We start from the raw sequence: 15,669 nt of genomic DNA, 5'->3' as shown, positions 1-15,669 counted from the left end.
GCTGGGACTGATTGTCAAAGAGCTGGTCATTGTGCTGTTGGCAACACTGTAGGATTCTCAGCTCCGAGGCTGATGTCAGTGAGACTTTATACTCTATTTCACAGCCCCACCCGCAGCAGCTGAAGACCAAACACCAGCAGCAGATCATGAAAATGTTTCCAAGGCAAGGGAGATCCCGGTGAGTTCTGATTGTTTCTCGGATAAGTAGAGGTGCTGAGATCGCTTCAGTGGTGTGTTCTTGGCTTCTTCCACCAGGGATGTTCCCCACTGGCACCGCAGATCAGTGAATATTTCAGCAATGTCTTTATGATTTGCAGTTGTATGTGGTGTATGTGTCCCTGGACATAGTACACAGCCCATAGGACAGCACAGCCCAGGGACAGGCCCTTCGGCCCACCGTGTTTGTGCCGACCATGATGCCAAATGAAACTAATCCCTGCACATAATCCATATCCCTCTGTGATCATCTGTCTGTCTAAATGCCTCTTAAATGCTGCTGTGGTACCTGCATCCACCACCAGCCCTGGCAGCCCGTTCCAGGCACCCACCCCCTCTGTGTAAAAAAAAATTGCCCCACACATCTACTTAAACTTCCCCCCCTCTCATCTTAAAACCAGTGTTGACAATGTTCAGACCAATGTAACTGTTGGATTGTGTCCTATTGCAGACTTCAGGAGATCCAAACGCCACCTACATGGTAAGAAAGGTCACACTTACAACACTGAAACATTTCCCAGAGCCTGGGTTGCCCAGCGGCTGTTACCACCATTTCTGTGTTTTCTACTAGGCTTTGCAATGACCCACTCAGTCCACCTACGGTTATCTCCAAGGTACGTTGCAGTAACCTCTGACAAAGGTGTGGCTAAACCATGTGATGTTGTCAACTGCTGTAGAAGTGGTGAGATTGTTGGGAAGCCTTCAGACAGGAACAACCAGTGGGCAATGAGCTCAGTGTGGTAATAGGTCAGTGGGAGCTCAGTCGGGCCATGGGTTTGATCAGGGTGTGAATTCCCACCTTTCACTGAGTCAGATCACTCAGTTATGCACACACGTCCTCGCAATCCTGCTCGGGCTGAGCAATCAAGCGACACAATGCAATTCATTTTCTAATTCATTATGCCCCATTGGTTTCAAGGTTGAGCAAATATTGTCCCTGACTTTTCCAACAAGAGCTGTTCCGTGCAGTTGGAAGATAATGATCGAGGCAAAGCTCCCATTCACCATCCACGTCCTCTCCTGGACCCACCAGTGACTGGTCACGATGATTTCAGGGACAGGACACCCGCCCCGAGCAATCATTCAGCGTCGTCTCCACCTGAACCACTGCCGAGATGAGGCAGGGCTACATTTTCTCAGCAATGATCACAATTGGATTGTGGTGCCTTCAGTTCAGAAGGTGGAAGTTTACATCCTTCAGTTCATTTATTGCCATGGGCAGACACACCCAGTGTATAAGTGCCATGAAGATTCATTTATTGCAGCAACAGCAGCTCAGTACGTCACGGACAGGACAAACGTAACAACATCAACTTAAATTAACATCGATACATAACTTCCACCTGCGCAAAGGTAGACAACAAAATAAACATAATGACACCAGTGCAAGTTGAGGGAAACACAGTCCGAGGTGGTGTTGGGGTTTTCAGGTGGGTTCAAGAACCTGGTGGCAGTGGGGAAGAAGCTGTTGTTGAACCTTGAGGTGTGGGGTCTTCGGGCTCCTTTACCTCCTGCCCGATGGCAGCATCGAGAAGAGGGCACGGCCCGGATGGTGGGGGTCCCTGGTGATGGATGTCACCTTCCTGAGACATCGCCTCTTGTCGATATCCTCGATGGTGGGGAGAGCTGTCCCCGTGATGGAACTGGCTGTCCCACCGCTCCCTGTAGCCTCTTGTGTTCCGGTACATTGGAGTTCCCATACCAGGCCGTGATGCAACCAGGTGTGATCTAACTGAAGTGCTTCCAATGTTAATGTGGTTCGTTCTGCTGGACTGAGAGAAGCCAGTTGGTCTGGTGGGGAATCCAGAACGTGGGGCTGCAACATCACTGGAGCCCAGCTGTTCCGGAGACAGTCCTGTGGCAGTGGGGATGTGCAACCCTCTCCCTAGACAACTGGAAATTCCCAAACTGAGCCGGGTCGTTTGCTGGTTTTGGACAGCGATGGGTGATTGGAGTTAAGAGAGGTCACCGTCTGATCAAGTGACAGAACAGAGTGGAGGGGCCGAGTGGTCTGCTCTCCCTATCCACTTTGTCTCCCCTTTGCACAAAGTGTTCATGGCCCCAGGTGTGGGCCCAGCGCCGTAACACCAGCGTTAAGTGTCACTGATGGAGCCCCACCATCCAAGGCTGCTTCTGCCCTCAGTCCCCTGTATCCAGCAGCAGCCCGGCACAGTGGTCAGGACCAGCCGTGTTGACCAGTTCATTATCCCTGGCCACATGTCCAGGCTCAGCAGAGGTCACTCAGCCCTGAGAGCCGACCTCTTGGGCTGTGTCTGACACCGACTTGAATTATCCCATTCTGCACTGGTTCACATCACACCACTCTGCCCTTCATAATTGTGTTTAAGCAGGCAATAAACAGGCGTCTGACGGCTGAACTGCAGCGGGACTCGGGCTGTGTGGTGTGGCCTTGGCTGGGTGAAGAAACCCTGGATGGATTTCTCCACAGACAGACTCATCGGACATGTAAAAGTTTAAGGCCCAGAGATTAGATTCATTTTATGTGTGAGTCAAAAAGAATTTTATCAGAACAACATTTGCCTCAGGAGAAACCTCCTGTCCTGATGGGGGGTGGGAGGGCAAGAACAGGGGTGTGAGAGTTGATCGGATCCCAATTGTTAGAACATGGAACATAGAACAGTACAGCACAGGATATGTCATTCAGCCCGTAATGTTGTGCTGATCTTGATGCCAATTTATACTAAATGTCCTCCTCCTGTGTATCATCCACATCCCTCCATTCCCTGAATATTCGTGTGTCTGTCTAAAAGCCTCTTAAACTCCACCAAACTGCCTGCTTCCACTACTACCCCTGGTCACCCATTCCAGGCACCCACCACTCTGTGTTAAAAAGAACTTGCCCCTCACGTTGCCTTTAAACTTCCCCTAAGATTCTGACTGTCTATCCTATCTGTGCCTCTCATAATTTTAAGAACCTCTAACAGGTCTCCCCTCAGCCTCCGACACTCTGGGGAGAACAATTCAAGTTTGTCCAACCTCTCCTTATAACTCATACCCGCTAATCCAGGCAGCATCCTGGTGAACCTCTTCTGCGACCTCTCCAGCACCTCCACATCCGTCCTGTAACAGGGCGACCAGAACTGCACACAATGCTCCAAGTGCAGTCTGACTGAAGTTTTGTACTGTTCAGGGGTGATGTCGTCACACAACGGCCAGTGGGTGTGTGGACCTCCTGACAGTGATTTGTAAACCACAGTGTGGTTCCCCATTCATGTGGTTCATCAACCACAAGGCTGCTGTGAGCTTGACAACCTGTGGTACTTGCACACCTCCTGACTGTGCGCTTCATAACCTCGCAGGGGGCCTGTCTGTGGTGGTCTTTCCAAGGTCTTTCCTGTGATTGTATCCCACCCCACCCCCAGCCCACCCATCCATGGACCTCCACACCTTCTGCTGCCCTTTGAAGTTCCCCCTCCTCACCCTTCTCCACAACAATCCCCCATTCATAAAAAGTGCAGGGCAAGTGACATCACAGGGAAGCTGTCAGATCATCAGTCAGGAAAGATGATCAGATGTAGAGATTTTGCAATGACTATTTAAAATTCCTCAATTTATCTTTCTGCTTTAAAATATTGCATTGACTGTTTAAACTACTTAGCTGCTTCAGTGCAGAAATTGAAAGCTTCTCTCAAGCTTGCAGCTTAAACTGTGAGGCCAAGTTTGGAAGATAAGGAGAGGACTGTCGGAGCAGCAAATTAATAACAAGTGATCTGAAAGGGAACACAGAAGCAATGCAGGATTCCGTAGGTCAGGGTTGGACGGCTGAGACCTATTGCCTGAAATTGCTGTGCCGGGTGGGAATGTTGGGAGGCTTCATGTGTCCCTCTGAAAGGGCAGGAATTTGGAAAGTGCTTGTCAATCTCAAGCTGGGATTCAGCTGTAGAGGAAACGACAACATGGTGAAGGATTGAGGCCCAGAATGGGTTTCTGGCACAGGGCCACTGGAATGCGGTGGCCCCAGGGGATCCCACGGTGAGGGAGTCAGTCAGACAGTCCCACAGCCTGCAGAGTTTGAGTGCCACACGTCACTGTGGTGAGGACGTGATGCAGAGTGTTCTGTGAACTTTAATGGTGTGATGTTTTAAATAGAATGCTTAAACATCCAATAAAGTAATTCTGGTGTCTTAATATCATCACTGATATGGAGAATTGTTTTAAAGATTATTAAAAGCTCAACAAAAGGTGTTACTTCAGTCTTAACGTGGAGTATTGTCAAGAAGGAAAGCAGTTAAATCAAAAGTGATGCTGACTGCATTGAAATTGATCAGGCGGTGCTAATTTTGAAAAAAGCAAGATAACTGGACAGAACATTAAATAAACCTCCAACAACGGAAATGTCTGTTCCCTGAAAGTGGCGTCAGGTAGACAGGGTGGTGAAGGCGGCGTTTGGCACGCTGGCCCATTGTGATCTGCTCTGTGATGAGAAGGAATATCGGGGATGGCATTGAGAGCCTTGAGTCTGTTCACCAGGAGCACAGCCCAAGTATCTGGTGGGAGGAGTGCCTCACTTCACAAACTACCCATCCACATCGCCATGAAACACCTCCTGCCGCAGGTGTGGCAGAGTCTGCACATCCCACAAGTGGCCTCATCAGTCACCTCGGAACACCCACAGCTGGGGTGAAGACAAGTTTTCAAGCTTGAGGCTTCCTAGGAAGGAGCAGGTCCCATCTGAGCTTGTTCCAACTTGGGACGACTAGTTCCAGTTTTACTCTTGACTCTTATTCTGAGCTGACTTGCTTTTGAGGACATTGACTCTCCCTTCAGGTAATGTGCAGGACCCAACTTCACCCCAGCTTGTTCATTAGAACATAAGACAATAGGAGGAGGCCACTCAGCCCCTCAAACTGCCCCACTACTCAATATGATCACGGATGATCTACCCCAGGCCTCATCTCCTCTTTTGTGCCAGATTCCCACAGCTCTTGACTCTCTGATCTTTCAACAATGTCTCTGCTTTCTCTTTAACTACCCCAGTGATCCAGCCTCCGCAACCTCCGTGGTACAGAGGTTCACCACCCTCTGCCAGAAGTTCCCACACACCTCAGTTTTAAATGTCCACCCCTTAATCTTATAACTCGGACCTCTCGTTTGAGATTCTCCCACTGGTGGAAACATCTTGGCCGCTACCTTGCCATGCCCGCTCGGGAACTAATAGACTCAGCAACATTCCTGCTACCTTCTGTTCCCCATCCTTCTCTCCAGTTACTTCAGTGATGTCCCTAACCTGGAAGAGCGCCTTTGCTTTATCTATGTAGGTGTTAAATGCTTCCCACGTTTGGTCACAGACCGAGGACCCATTATACCTTCTTATCTTTCACAGCAAGCCGCTTTCAACTTCCTTTTTTGCATCTGCTGACCTTACCTTAGTTTCGAGGAAAGTCCTCAGTTTTGCTCGGTATGGCTTCCACATCCTGTCCTCAACACCAGTGAAGGGTTTTCTGTTCCATGGAGTTGAGCATCACTGTTTCTCGTTTACTTGCCCAGACATGAAGCATCAAGGAAACACTTGCTTTATTCCTGGCAGTCGCTCTGTGAGTGAACTGTGGTCCAAGGTATAAATACTGCAACAGGATGTAGCTTGTAACACAATCTCTTCTCGACATCGTTCTGTCAGCCAATACTTCCCTGACGTGCTGCACTCACAACTTTTCCTCATGCCACCTTTGACTCTTTTGCCAATGACCCTCTGTCTGTGAAATAAACAAACAAATCTGGTAGCTCTGGGATTTGTGTGCGGACCACTTCCAGTTAAACACAACTAACAAACTTCTGGAGGAACACAATGGGTCGAGCAGCATCTGTGGAGGTAAAGGGATAGTTAACGTTTTGGGTCAAGACCTTCCCTTGTGATGCATGCAGGGTCTCGTCCTGAAATGTTGACCATCCCTGTATCTCCACAGATGCTGCTCGACCTGCTGAGTTTCTCCAGCAGATTGTTTGCTCCAGATTCCTCATTCTGCATTCTCTCTGGTGTCTCCGTAACAGACAATGATGTGTCTCATGGAATGATGACATTTGCTCCAGGATGACAGGAATACTAAAGGGAGGAACGAATGTTTCATTTGTAAAGTTTTCAACAAGATTAGCTGGCCATCACACATCCTTCTAACACACGTACGATGGGCTGAATTGCCTTTGTCTATGGCCCATGGTGCTGTGTTCATGAAGGTACAGTGACTGGCTGACCAATCCATCCTTGTGTTAGTGCTCAGTCCCTCCATCAGCTGGGTCGTTTGGCTGCTTTCCCTCTCTCCTTTTTCCAGTCCAAAAGATTCAAACTGAAGAATTATGGGGAATTATGCAACTCCCATGGCAGAATCTCTGGAGATTTCTTCTCGTTATTTTCCCTTTAAACAATATTCCTCTCTTTGTCATGTTGAGAATCAGCACATTTTACACCAACACACAAGCCACCCCAGGTGGATGGTGCTGGACTCACGAGTTGTTGACTGAAATGGAGTCACCTTCCAGAATTGGAGACCTCACCGTACAGCCAGTTTACTCTTCAGACTGTGGATGTTCTCTGTGGGACCCAGCGAGATGAAACCAGTATATCATGGTTCCTTACATTAAAATACTCTGCATTCTTTATCTGATCTTACTGCTGGATTTTGCTGTGTGTTCGAGGGTTGTTTTCACCCTGTGTTACAACAGTGACTGCACTTCAAAGTACTTTCAGATCCTACTCATTGGCTCTTCCTCTTAAATCCCTTCCTCCTCTGCTTTCCCCCCTTTTAACTCCACTCTTCAGTAATATTTGATGCTCTATTCTCACACGGTGAATTGCCCAAAGGTTAAAGGCCATGTTCTCTGTATCAGTCCCGAAGGAGGGGCTGCACCCGAACGGTCCATTTCCCTCCATAGATGCTGCCTGACCCGCCGAGTTCCTGCAGCGCTCCGTGTGTTGCTGCGCTGGGAGACGTGTGCCTGTGTCATGTAGCCCCACTCCCACCACTGTTGTTCCATCATTCCACACCACCATGGAGGGAGGATGCACTGGTGCACTGACGGTGAGTGTGCCTGGGCCTGCTGACCCACGCAGAGCCTCACTGGCCAACAGTACAAGGGAGCTGCCAATAGGAGGGGTGAGAAGGGAGAATGTTCGGGGTGGGTGCATCACAGGCACATTGTGTCATATAAGCAGCATTTACAAAGAAAAACTTAAATTATGCATCAATTATACACAATTTTTACAAGAAAGAACACAATTAGAACAGAAAGAAAGTCAATTTTAGTGCAAAGTGATCAAAGTGGTCGGGATCTGGGCTGCAGACCTCTGCACAGAACAACCCCATGTATCCAGTTTTTAACCACAATCACGGAGTGCCTGGGGTGCATTCAGCAGGCATTTACATTTGGGAGGTGCGAGGGTGCAGATCGTTTGACTATTTGAACGGCCTGCCCCTCGTGTTCTGGTTACACTTCAGCTTCACCCTTCTGATCTTCGGGCACCTGCCGCAGAGGCGGGTGGGGGAGCTAGCTGGTCTGAGGAGAATCCTCATTTGTCTGTTCCTGGGTCCAATCAGGGTAGACATCATATGTCCCGGCTGTGGGCTGTCTGAATGTCCATCCAAATCGCTTGTCTCTTCCCACCTTCGTGCTGGGCACCCCTAGGGAAGAGGCACATCCTTTGATCACTGGGCACCACAGAGGCAGGGGTACATCCCTGACACCCAAGATATCATTTTAATTTAGATATTGTTTCAAAGAAGATGAGTTAGGTACAGAGTAAAGCTCCCTCTGTACTGTGTGATGTGTTTTGCTCTCCAGTCACTGTCTGTTTTCTGTTTCCAAGCAGTGATCTCCAGTTGTTGTGTCAGGGACTCAAGAGACGAATATTCTTGTGTGCAATGCAAGTGCTGGTTTGCTGAAAAAGGTTACTGAGTTGAATAACCGGACTTCGGAAGAGCTGCCACTTTTCCTGCCTCAAAACGAAATACAAATCCCAAGCCACACAATCCCCAACAGCAGTGGCTGCACTGTTACTGAGCTGAGGGCAGAGAGGGCCACAGGAAACTGCAGAGATGTGAACACAGCCCAGTCCGTCACTTTTCCACTTTTCCATTCAGCCTCTTTTCCATTGACTCAGGAAAGCAGCCAACTTAATCAAGGACCCCTCCCACCCCGGTCATTCTCTCTTCTCCCCTCTCCCATCAGGCAGAAGATACGTACCACCAGGCTCAAGGACAGCTTCTATCCCGCTGTTATGAGACGCTCGAACGGACCTCTCATTTAAAGATGAGATCTCTCAATCTTTATCTCTCAATCTACCTCATCGTGGCCCTTGCACCTTATTGTCAACCTGCCCTGCACTTTCTCTGTAATGGTAACACTACATTCTGCATTCTGTTTTCCTTTTTGCTACCTCGATGAACTTATGTGTGAAATGACCTGTCTGGATGGCGCTCAAACAATAGTTTCTCACTGTATCTCAGTATATGTGACAATAATAAACCAATTACTCTGAGCAGGACCATGGGGTGTGGACCTTGAAGGATCCCTCTCCATGGCAGCCAGCTGCAGTGCTGAGGGAAGGCACAGGCGAGGCAAGAAGACAGATGACCTTTGTGGAGACCCTGGAGACTGCAGATGCTGGAATCTGGAGCAACAAACCATCTGCTGGAGAAACTCGGTGGGTCGAGCAGCATCTGTGGAGGCAGAGGGATGGTCGATGATTTGGACTCTGTGTGTGTGTGTGTGTGTGTGTGTGTATGTGTGGCCATTGCCCACAGGATCATCTTGTCACTGAGGTGCAGGGTGATCAGCGAGCAGGTGCAGCGTGTTGGACCATGATCGGAATAAAAAGGCTGTGATCTTTGTCAGATAGTAGACCCTGTCACTCCCCTCTCACTGGCGATCTCAGTGGGTAATGTTCTGTTTATTGGAACTGTCATAAGGCAGTGATCTCACAGTGTGGGAGTTTTTGTTGGACAGGGGTGGAAGGTGAGCTTCCCAGTCTGTAATGTAAGAATATGGGCATCTGCTGTTCAGTGTAGGGCACAAGTGCCAGCAAGGCCTTTGACAAGGTCCCACATGGTAGGCTGGTTGGAAGGTGAGGTCACATGGCATCCAGGGTGAGCCAATTGTTTACAAAATTGGTTTGGTGGAAGGGATCAGAGGGTGGTAGTTGAGACCATAAAACCATAAGACCTAGGACCAGAATTAGGCCATTCAGCCCATCGAGTCTGCTCCACCATTCAATCATGGCTGATTTATTTTTCCTTCTCAACCCCATTCTCCTGCCTTCTCCCCGTAACCTTTGACACCCTCACTAATCAAGAACTTATCGACCTCCGCTTGAAACACACCCAATGACTTGGCCTCCACAGCCGTCTGTGGCAATGAATTCCACAGATTCACCACCCTTTGGCTAAAGAAATTCCTCCTTATCTCAGATCTAAATGGACGTCCTTCTATTCTGAGGCTGTGCCCTCGTATCCTGGACTCTCCCACTGATGGAAAGATCCTCTCCACATCCAGGCCTTCCAATATTCGGTAGGTTTCAATGAGATGCCCCCTCATCCTTCTAAACTTTGTCGAGTACCGGCCCAGAGACATCAGACGCGCCTCATACATTAATCCTTTCCTTCCTGGGATAATTCTTGGAAACCTCCTCTGGACCATCTCCAATGCCAGCACATCCTTAGATATGGGGCCAAACACTGCTCTCAATACACCAAATGTGGTCTGACCAACACCTTATAAAGCCTCAGCATTACATCCTTGCCTTTATATTCTAGTCTCCTCAAAATGAATGCTAACATTGCATTTGCCTTCCTTACTACCGACTCAACCTGCAAGTTAACCTTCAGGGGATCCTGCACTAGGACTCCCAAGTCCCTTTACACCTCCGATTTCTGAATTCGCTCCCCGTTTAGAAAATAGTCTATGCCTTTATTCCTTCTACCAAAGTGTATGACCGTACACTTCCCTACACTGTACTCCATCTGCCACTTCTTAGCCTATTGTCACAACCTGTCTAAGTCCTTCTGCAGACCCCCTGCTTCCTCAACATTACCTGCCCCTCCACCTACCTCTGTATCATCCGCAAACTTGGCCACAAAGCCGTCAATTCTATCATCCAGATCATTAACATACAATGTGAAAAGCAGCGGACCCAACACCGACCCCTGCAGAACACCACTAGACACCAGCAACCAACCAGAAAAGGCCTCCTTTATTCCCACTCTTTCCCTTCTGCCAGTCAGCCAATCTTCTATCCATGCTGGCACCTTTCCTGTAATACCAGGGGCTCCTATCTTGTTTAGCAGCCTCATGTGAGGCACCTTGTCAAAGGCCTTCTGAAAATCCAAGTAAACAACATCCACTGACTCTCTTTGTCGATCCTCCTTGTTACTTCCTCAAAGAATTCCAACAGGTTTGTCAGGCAAGATTTCCCCTTAAGGAAACCTTGCTGACCTCGGCCTATTTTATCATGTGCTTCGAAGTGCCCCGAAACCTCATCCTTGATAATGGGCTCTTCACATCTTACTAACCATTGAAGTCAGGCTGACTGGCCTAGAATTTCCTGTTTTTTGCCTCCACCCCCCCCCCCCACCCCCCTGAAATGTGGAGTGACATTTGTGATTTTGCAGTCCTCTGGAACCATTCCTGAATCTAGTGATTCTTGAAAGATCACAAGTAATGCCTCTACAATCTCTTCAGCTACCTCTTTCAGAACCCTGGGGTGTAGTCCATCTGGTCCAGGTGACTTATCCACCTTCAGACCTTTTAGCTTCCCAAGCACCTTCTCCTGAGTAATAGTGACTACACTCACTTCTGTCACCTGACTCTCTCGAATTTCTGGCATGTTGCTGGTGTCTCCCACAGTGAAGACTGACACAAAATACTTATTCAGTTCATCCACCATTTCTTAGCTCCCCATTACTGCATCTCCAGCGTCATTTTCCAGCGGTCCGATGTTCACTCTTGTTTCTCTTTTACTCTATATATCTGAATAAAACTTTTGGTCTCCTCTTTTATATTATTGGGCAGCTTACCTTCATATTTCATCTTTTCTTCCCTTATTGCTTTTTTAGTTGCCTTCTGTTGGTTTTTAAAAGCTTCCCAATTCTCTAGCTTCCCACTAATTTTTGCAATATTGTATGGCCTCTCTTTTGCTTTTATGATGTCTTCGTCTTCCCTTTTCAGCCGCGGTTGCCTCATCCTCCCTTTAGAATGCTTCTTCTTCTTTGGGATGAACTGATCCTGCGTCTTCCGAATTATTCCCAGAAGCTCCTGCCATTGCTGCTCTACCGTCATCCCTGTTGGGGTCTCCGTCCAATCAACTTCGGCCAGCTCCCCTGTCATGCCTCTGTAGTGACCTTTACTCAACTGTAGTATTGGTATCGGTATTGGAATTGGTTTATTATTGTCATTTCTACCGAGGTACAGTGAAAAACTTGTCTTGCATACTGATCGTACAGGTCAATTCATTACACAGTTCAGTTACATTGAGTTAGTACAGAGTGCATTGAGTTAATACAGGTAAAAACAATAACAGTACAGAGTAAAGTGTCACAGCTACAGAGAAAGTGCAGAGCAGGTAGACAATAAGGTGCAAGGTCACAAAGAAGTAGATTGTGAGGTTAAGAGTCCATCTCATCATAGAAGTGAACCATTCAATAGTCTTATCACAGTGGGGTAGAAGCTGATACTGATACATCTGATTTTAGCTTCTCCCTCTCAAACTGCAGGGTGAATTCTGTCATATTATGATCACTGCCTCCTAAGGGTTCCTTTACCTTAAGCTCCCTAATCAAATCTGTTTCATTGCACAACAACAAATCCAGAATTGCCTTTTCCCCGGTGGGCTCGACCACGAGCTGCTCTAAAAAGCCATCTCGTAGGCATTCTCCCTTGGGATCCAGAATCATTCCTTCTCTTGGGATCCAGAATCAACCTGATTTTCCCAATCATATTGAAATCCCCCATGACCAGCGTAACATTGCCCTTTTTACATGCTTTTCTATCTCCTGTTGTAATCTGTACGCCACATCCTACCTACTATTTTGGAGGCCTGTATATAACTCCCATCAGGGTCTTTTTACCCTTGCAGTTTCTTAACTCTACCCACAAGGATTCAACATCTTCTGATCCTATGTCACTTCTTGCTAAGGATTTGATTTCACTTTTTACCAACAGAGCCACCCCACCCCCTCTACCCTCCTGCCTGTCTTTTCGACAGGATGTGTATCCTTGGATGTTTAACTCCCGGATGTGAACTCCTTTCGACCACGACTCTGCGATGTCCACAACATCATACCTGCCAATTTCTAACTACGCTGTGAGCTCATCTACCTTATTTCATATACTGTGCATATTCAAATATAACACCTTCAGTCCTGTATTCACCACCCTTCTCAAATTTGTCTACATGTTGCCTGAAGTTAAATTCTTATCCCTTTCTAAACTTTCTGTCTTATTCTTTATTCTGGAGACTTCAATGGCCTCTCCCGCACTCTCCTTCCCTTTTACTTTATCCATACTTTTCTAATCTGTTGAACCCACCCCTCTACTCTTTAGTTAAAGGCTTATCCACAGCTCTAGTTATGCGATTTTCCAGGACCCTGGTCCCAGCATGGTTCAGGTGGAGCCCGTCCCATCGGAACAGCTCCCTCCTTCCCCGATACTGGTGCCAATGTCCCATGAATTCAAACCCACGTCTCCCACACCAATCACTGAGCCATGCATTTAACTCTCTGATCTTACTGACCCTGTGCCAATTTGCATGTGGCTCAGGTAGAAATCCAGAGATTTCTGGATTTTTGGTTCTGCTTTTTAATTTAGTCCAAAGCTGCTCAAATTCCCTCAGCAGAATCTCTTTCCTTGTTCTATCTATGTCGTTGGTACCCCCATGGACCACAACAATTGGACCTTTCCCTTCTCACTCCAAATTCCTCTGCAGGTCAGATGAGATGTCCTGAACCCAGGCACCAGGCAGGTAACACAGCCTTCGGGTCTCCCAATCCTTGCCACAGAGAACTGTGTCCATTCCCCTGACTACACTATATCCAATCACAACTACCTTTCCCTTCTCTCCCCCCTCCTGAATGGCTCCCTGAACCACGGTGCCACAGTTCAGTTGCTCATCCTTCCTACAACCCCCACTCTCATCCGCACAGGGAGCAAGAATCTCAGACCTGTTGGACAAGCTCAAGGGCTGAGGCTCCTCCAGTACTACCCCTTGGATCCCGCTACCTCCCTCACTCACAGGTGGAGGGTTGTTTTTCAGATTGGAAGCCTGTGACCAGTGTTGTGCCGCAGGGATCGGTGCTGGGTCCCCTGTTGTTTGTCCATTATATTGATAATTTGGATGAAAACTTTGTTAGCATGGTTAGTAAGTTTGTGCATGACACTGAGGTTGGTGGTATAGTGGACAGCGCATGAGGTTATCTAATATTACAGCACGATCTAGATCAACTGGGCTATGGGCCGAGGAGCGGCAGATGGAATTTAATTCAGGTAAATGTGAGGTTTTGCATTTTGGGAAGACAAACCTGGACAAGAACTACACAGTAAATGGTAGGGCCCTGGGGAATGTTGTGGAACAGAGACCCAGGGATACAGGTATATAGTTCCTTGAAAGTGGTGACAGGTAGACGGGATGGTGAAGAGTGTGGCATACTGGCCTTCATCGGTCAGGGCACTTGAGTACAGGAGATGGGCTGTAATGTTACAGCTGTACAAGATGTTGGTGAGATGTTTGGAGTACTGCGTGCAGTTCTGGTCGCCCTACTATGTCATTAAACTGGAGAGGGTGCTGAGAGGATTAACAAAGATGATACCGGGACTGGAGGGCTTGGGTTATAAGAAGAGACTGGACAGGCTGGGACTGTTTTCCTTGGAGCGAAGGAGGCTGAGGGGTGACCTCATAGAGGTTTATAAAATCACAAAGGGCATAGATAAGACGAATGGTCACAGTCTTTTCCCAGGGTTGGTGAGTCTAAAACTAGAAGGCACAGGTTTAAGGTGAGAGGAGAAAGATTTAAAGGGGACCTGAGGGGCAACACTTTCACACAGAGGGTGGTGGGTGTGTGGAACGAGCTGCCAGAGGACGTGGTAGAGATGGGTACAATTATGCCTCTGTGTCTAAGGATACCAAGCTGATGTGCCTGGTCTGATTTTGCATCAGTCCTAATTTGACCCAGAAATGATCACTGCCACAATAGTGTTTGCCTGATTGCACAATAAAGGCAGCTACTGATCAGCCCAGTGTCTGGGCAGTTGTGTCTTCTGCTCTTCCCTCAGGAGGTTTTGTCTGTAAGTTATAAAATCTGTCATGCCACAAGGGACAGACAATATTCAGGCATTGGCTGCTAAGTGGCATGGAATGTGTCACAACGACGCCAGGCGATGATTATCTCCAGCAAGAGGGTACAATCACCTGCACTGATCCTCAGTGGCGAGGCCATCACTGAGTCATCCACCGTCAGCATCCTGGGAGCCAGGAAATGGACAGGCTTCAAGAACAGGTCGAAGGCTGGATCTCCATGGTGACTGGACGGTGACGTGGATGCAGATAAGGGAAGGATGATGAGCACATGGGGAAGGGGGCGAGGGGCAGAAGGGAAAGCCCGCTGAGACAAAATCCAGGGAGATAGGTGTGTGGGTCACAGACAGGCAGAACTAGGGAGGGATGGAAATGGTGAACAAGGAGAGAGAGAGAGAGAGAGAGACCCTGGGAGAGTCTGGGAGAGGAACGTGGGGGAATGGGTTACCTGACAGTGGAAAAGATCTTATTTACCACTGGAATGTCTTGGTGTGAGGACGTGCGTGCCAAGGAACCACTCGTGCATCCCGGGAAGGAGGAACGGAGAGGGGCGATGGACCTGGTGATGAGTCTGGTCACGGTCATTGTCACGGTCTGGTACAGCAATTCGAATGCACAGGGACGTGAGAAGCTGCAGAGAGAAGTGAACTCTGTCCAATACATCACGCCCATGTCATATCTACAGGAGGCGCTGCCTCAAGGAGGCAACATCCATCATCAAAGATCCCCACCATCCAGGCCGTGCCATCTTCTCACAGCTCCCATCGGGCAGGAGGTACAGAAGCCTGAAGTCCCCACACCACCAGGTTCAGGAACAGCTACTTCCCTTCAACCATTTGGTTATTGAACCAACCGGCACAACCCTAATCACTACAGTTTAGCAACACTGTGACCACTTTGTACTAAAATGGACAGTGATTTTTTTGTTCTATTTGTGTTCTTTCTTGTAAAAATTGTGTATAATTTGTTTAATTTATGTTTTTATTGTGAATGCTGCTTATCTGATGCTCTGTGCCTGTGATGCTGCTGCAAGTATGTTTTTCATTGCACCTGCGCACACACGGACTTGTGCGGCTGGCAATAAACTCGACCTTGACTTTGACCTTGCTGCCTTTCACACTTAGGTCAGTGAGGAAGGGGAGGAGGGGGACAGGTGA

The 15,669-nt window shown here is 48.1% G+C and overlaps 1 protein-coding gene across 1 annotated transcript in view; it reads left to right on the top strand.

The window, feature by feature from the left end:
* LOC127568686 (uncharacterized) overlaps nt 1-14,953 on the top strand; it is a 30,435-nt gene extending 15,482 nt beyond the window's left edge. Inside the window, exons 5-6 of the mRNA XM_052012724.1 lie at nt 105-178; nt 8,712-14,953. Of these exons, the coding sequence (XP_051868684.1) occupies nt 105-178; nt 8,712-8,915 (278 nt within the window). The 3' untranslated portion in view covers nt 8,916-14,953. The remainder of the gene's footprint in view (nt 1-104; nt 179-8,711) is intronic.
* Nucleotides 14,954-15,669: the final 716 nt, after the last annotated feature.

The sequence above is a fragment of the Pristis pectinata genome, chromosome 3 (assembly GCF_009764475.1).
Source record: "Pristis pectinata isolate sPriPec2 chromosome 3, sPriPec2.1.pri, whole genome shotgun sequence".
NCBI classification, from domain to species: domain Eukaryota; kingdom Metazoa; phylum Chordata; class Chondrichthyes; order Rhinopristiformes; family Pristidae; genus Pristis; species Pristis pectinata.
This window is presented reverse-complemented; position numbering and strand designations above follow the sequence as displayed.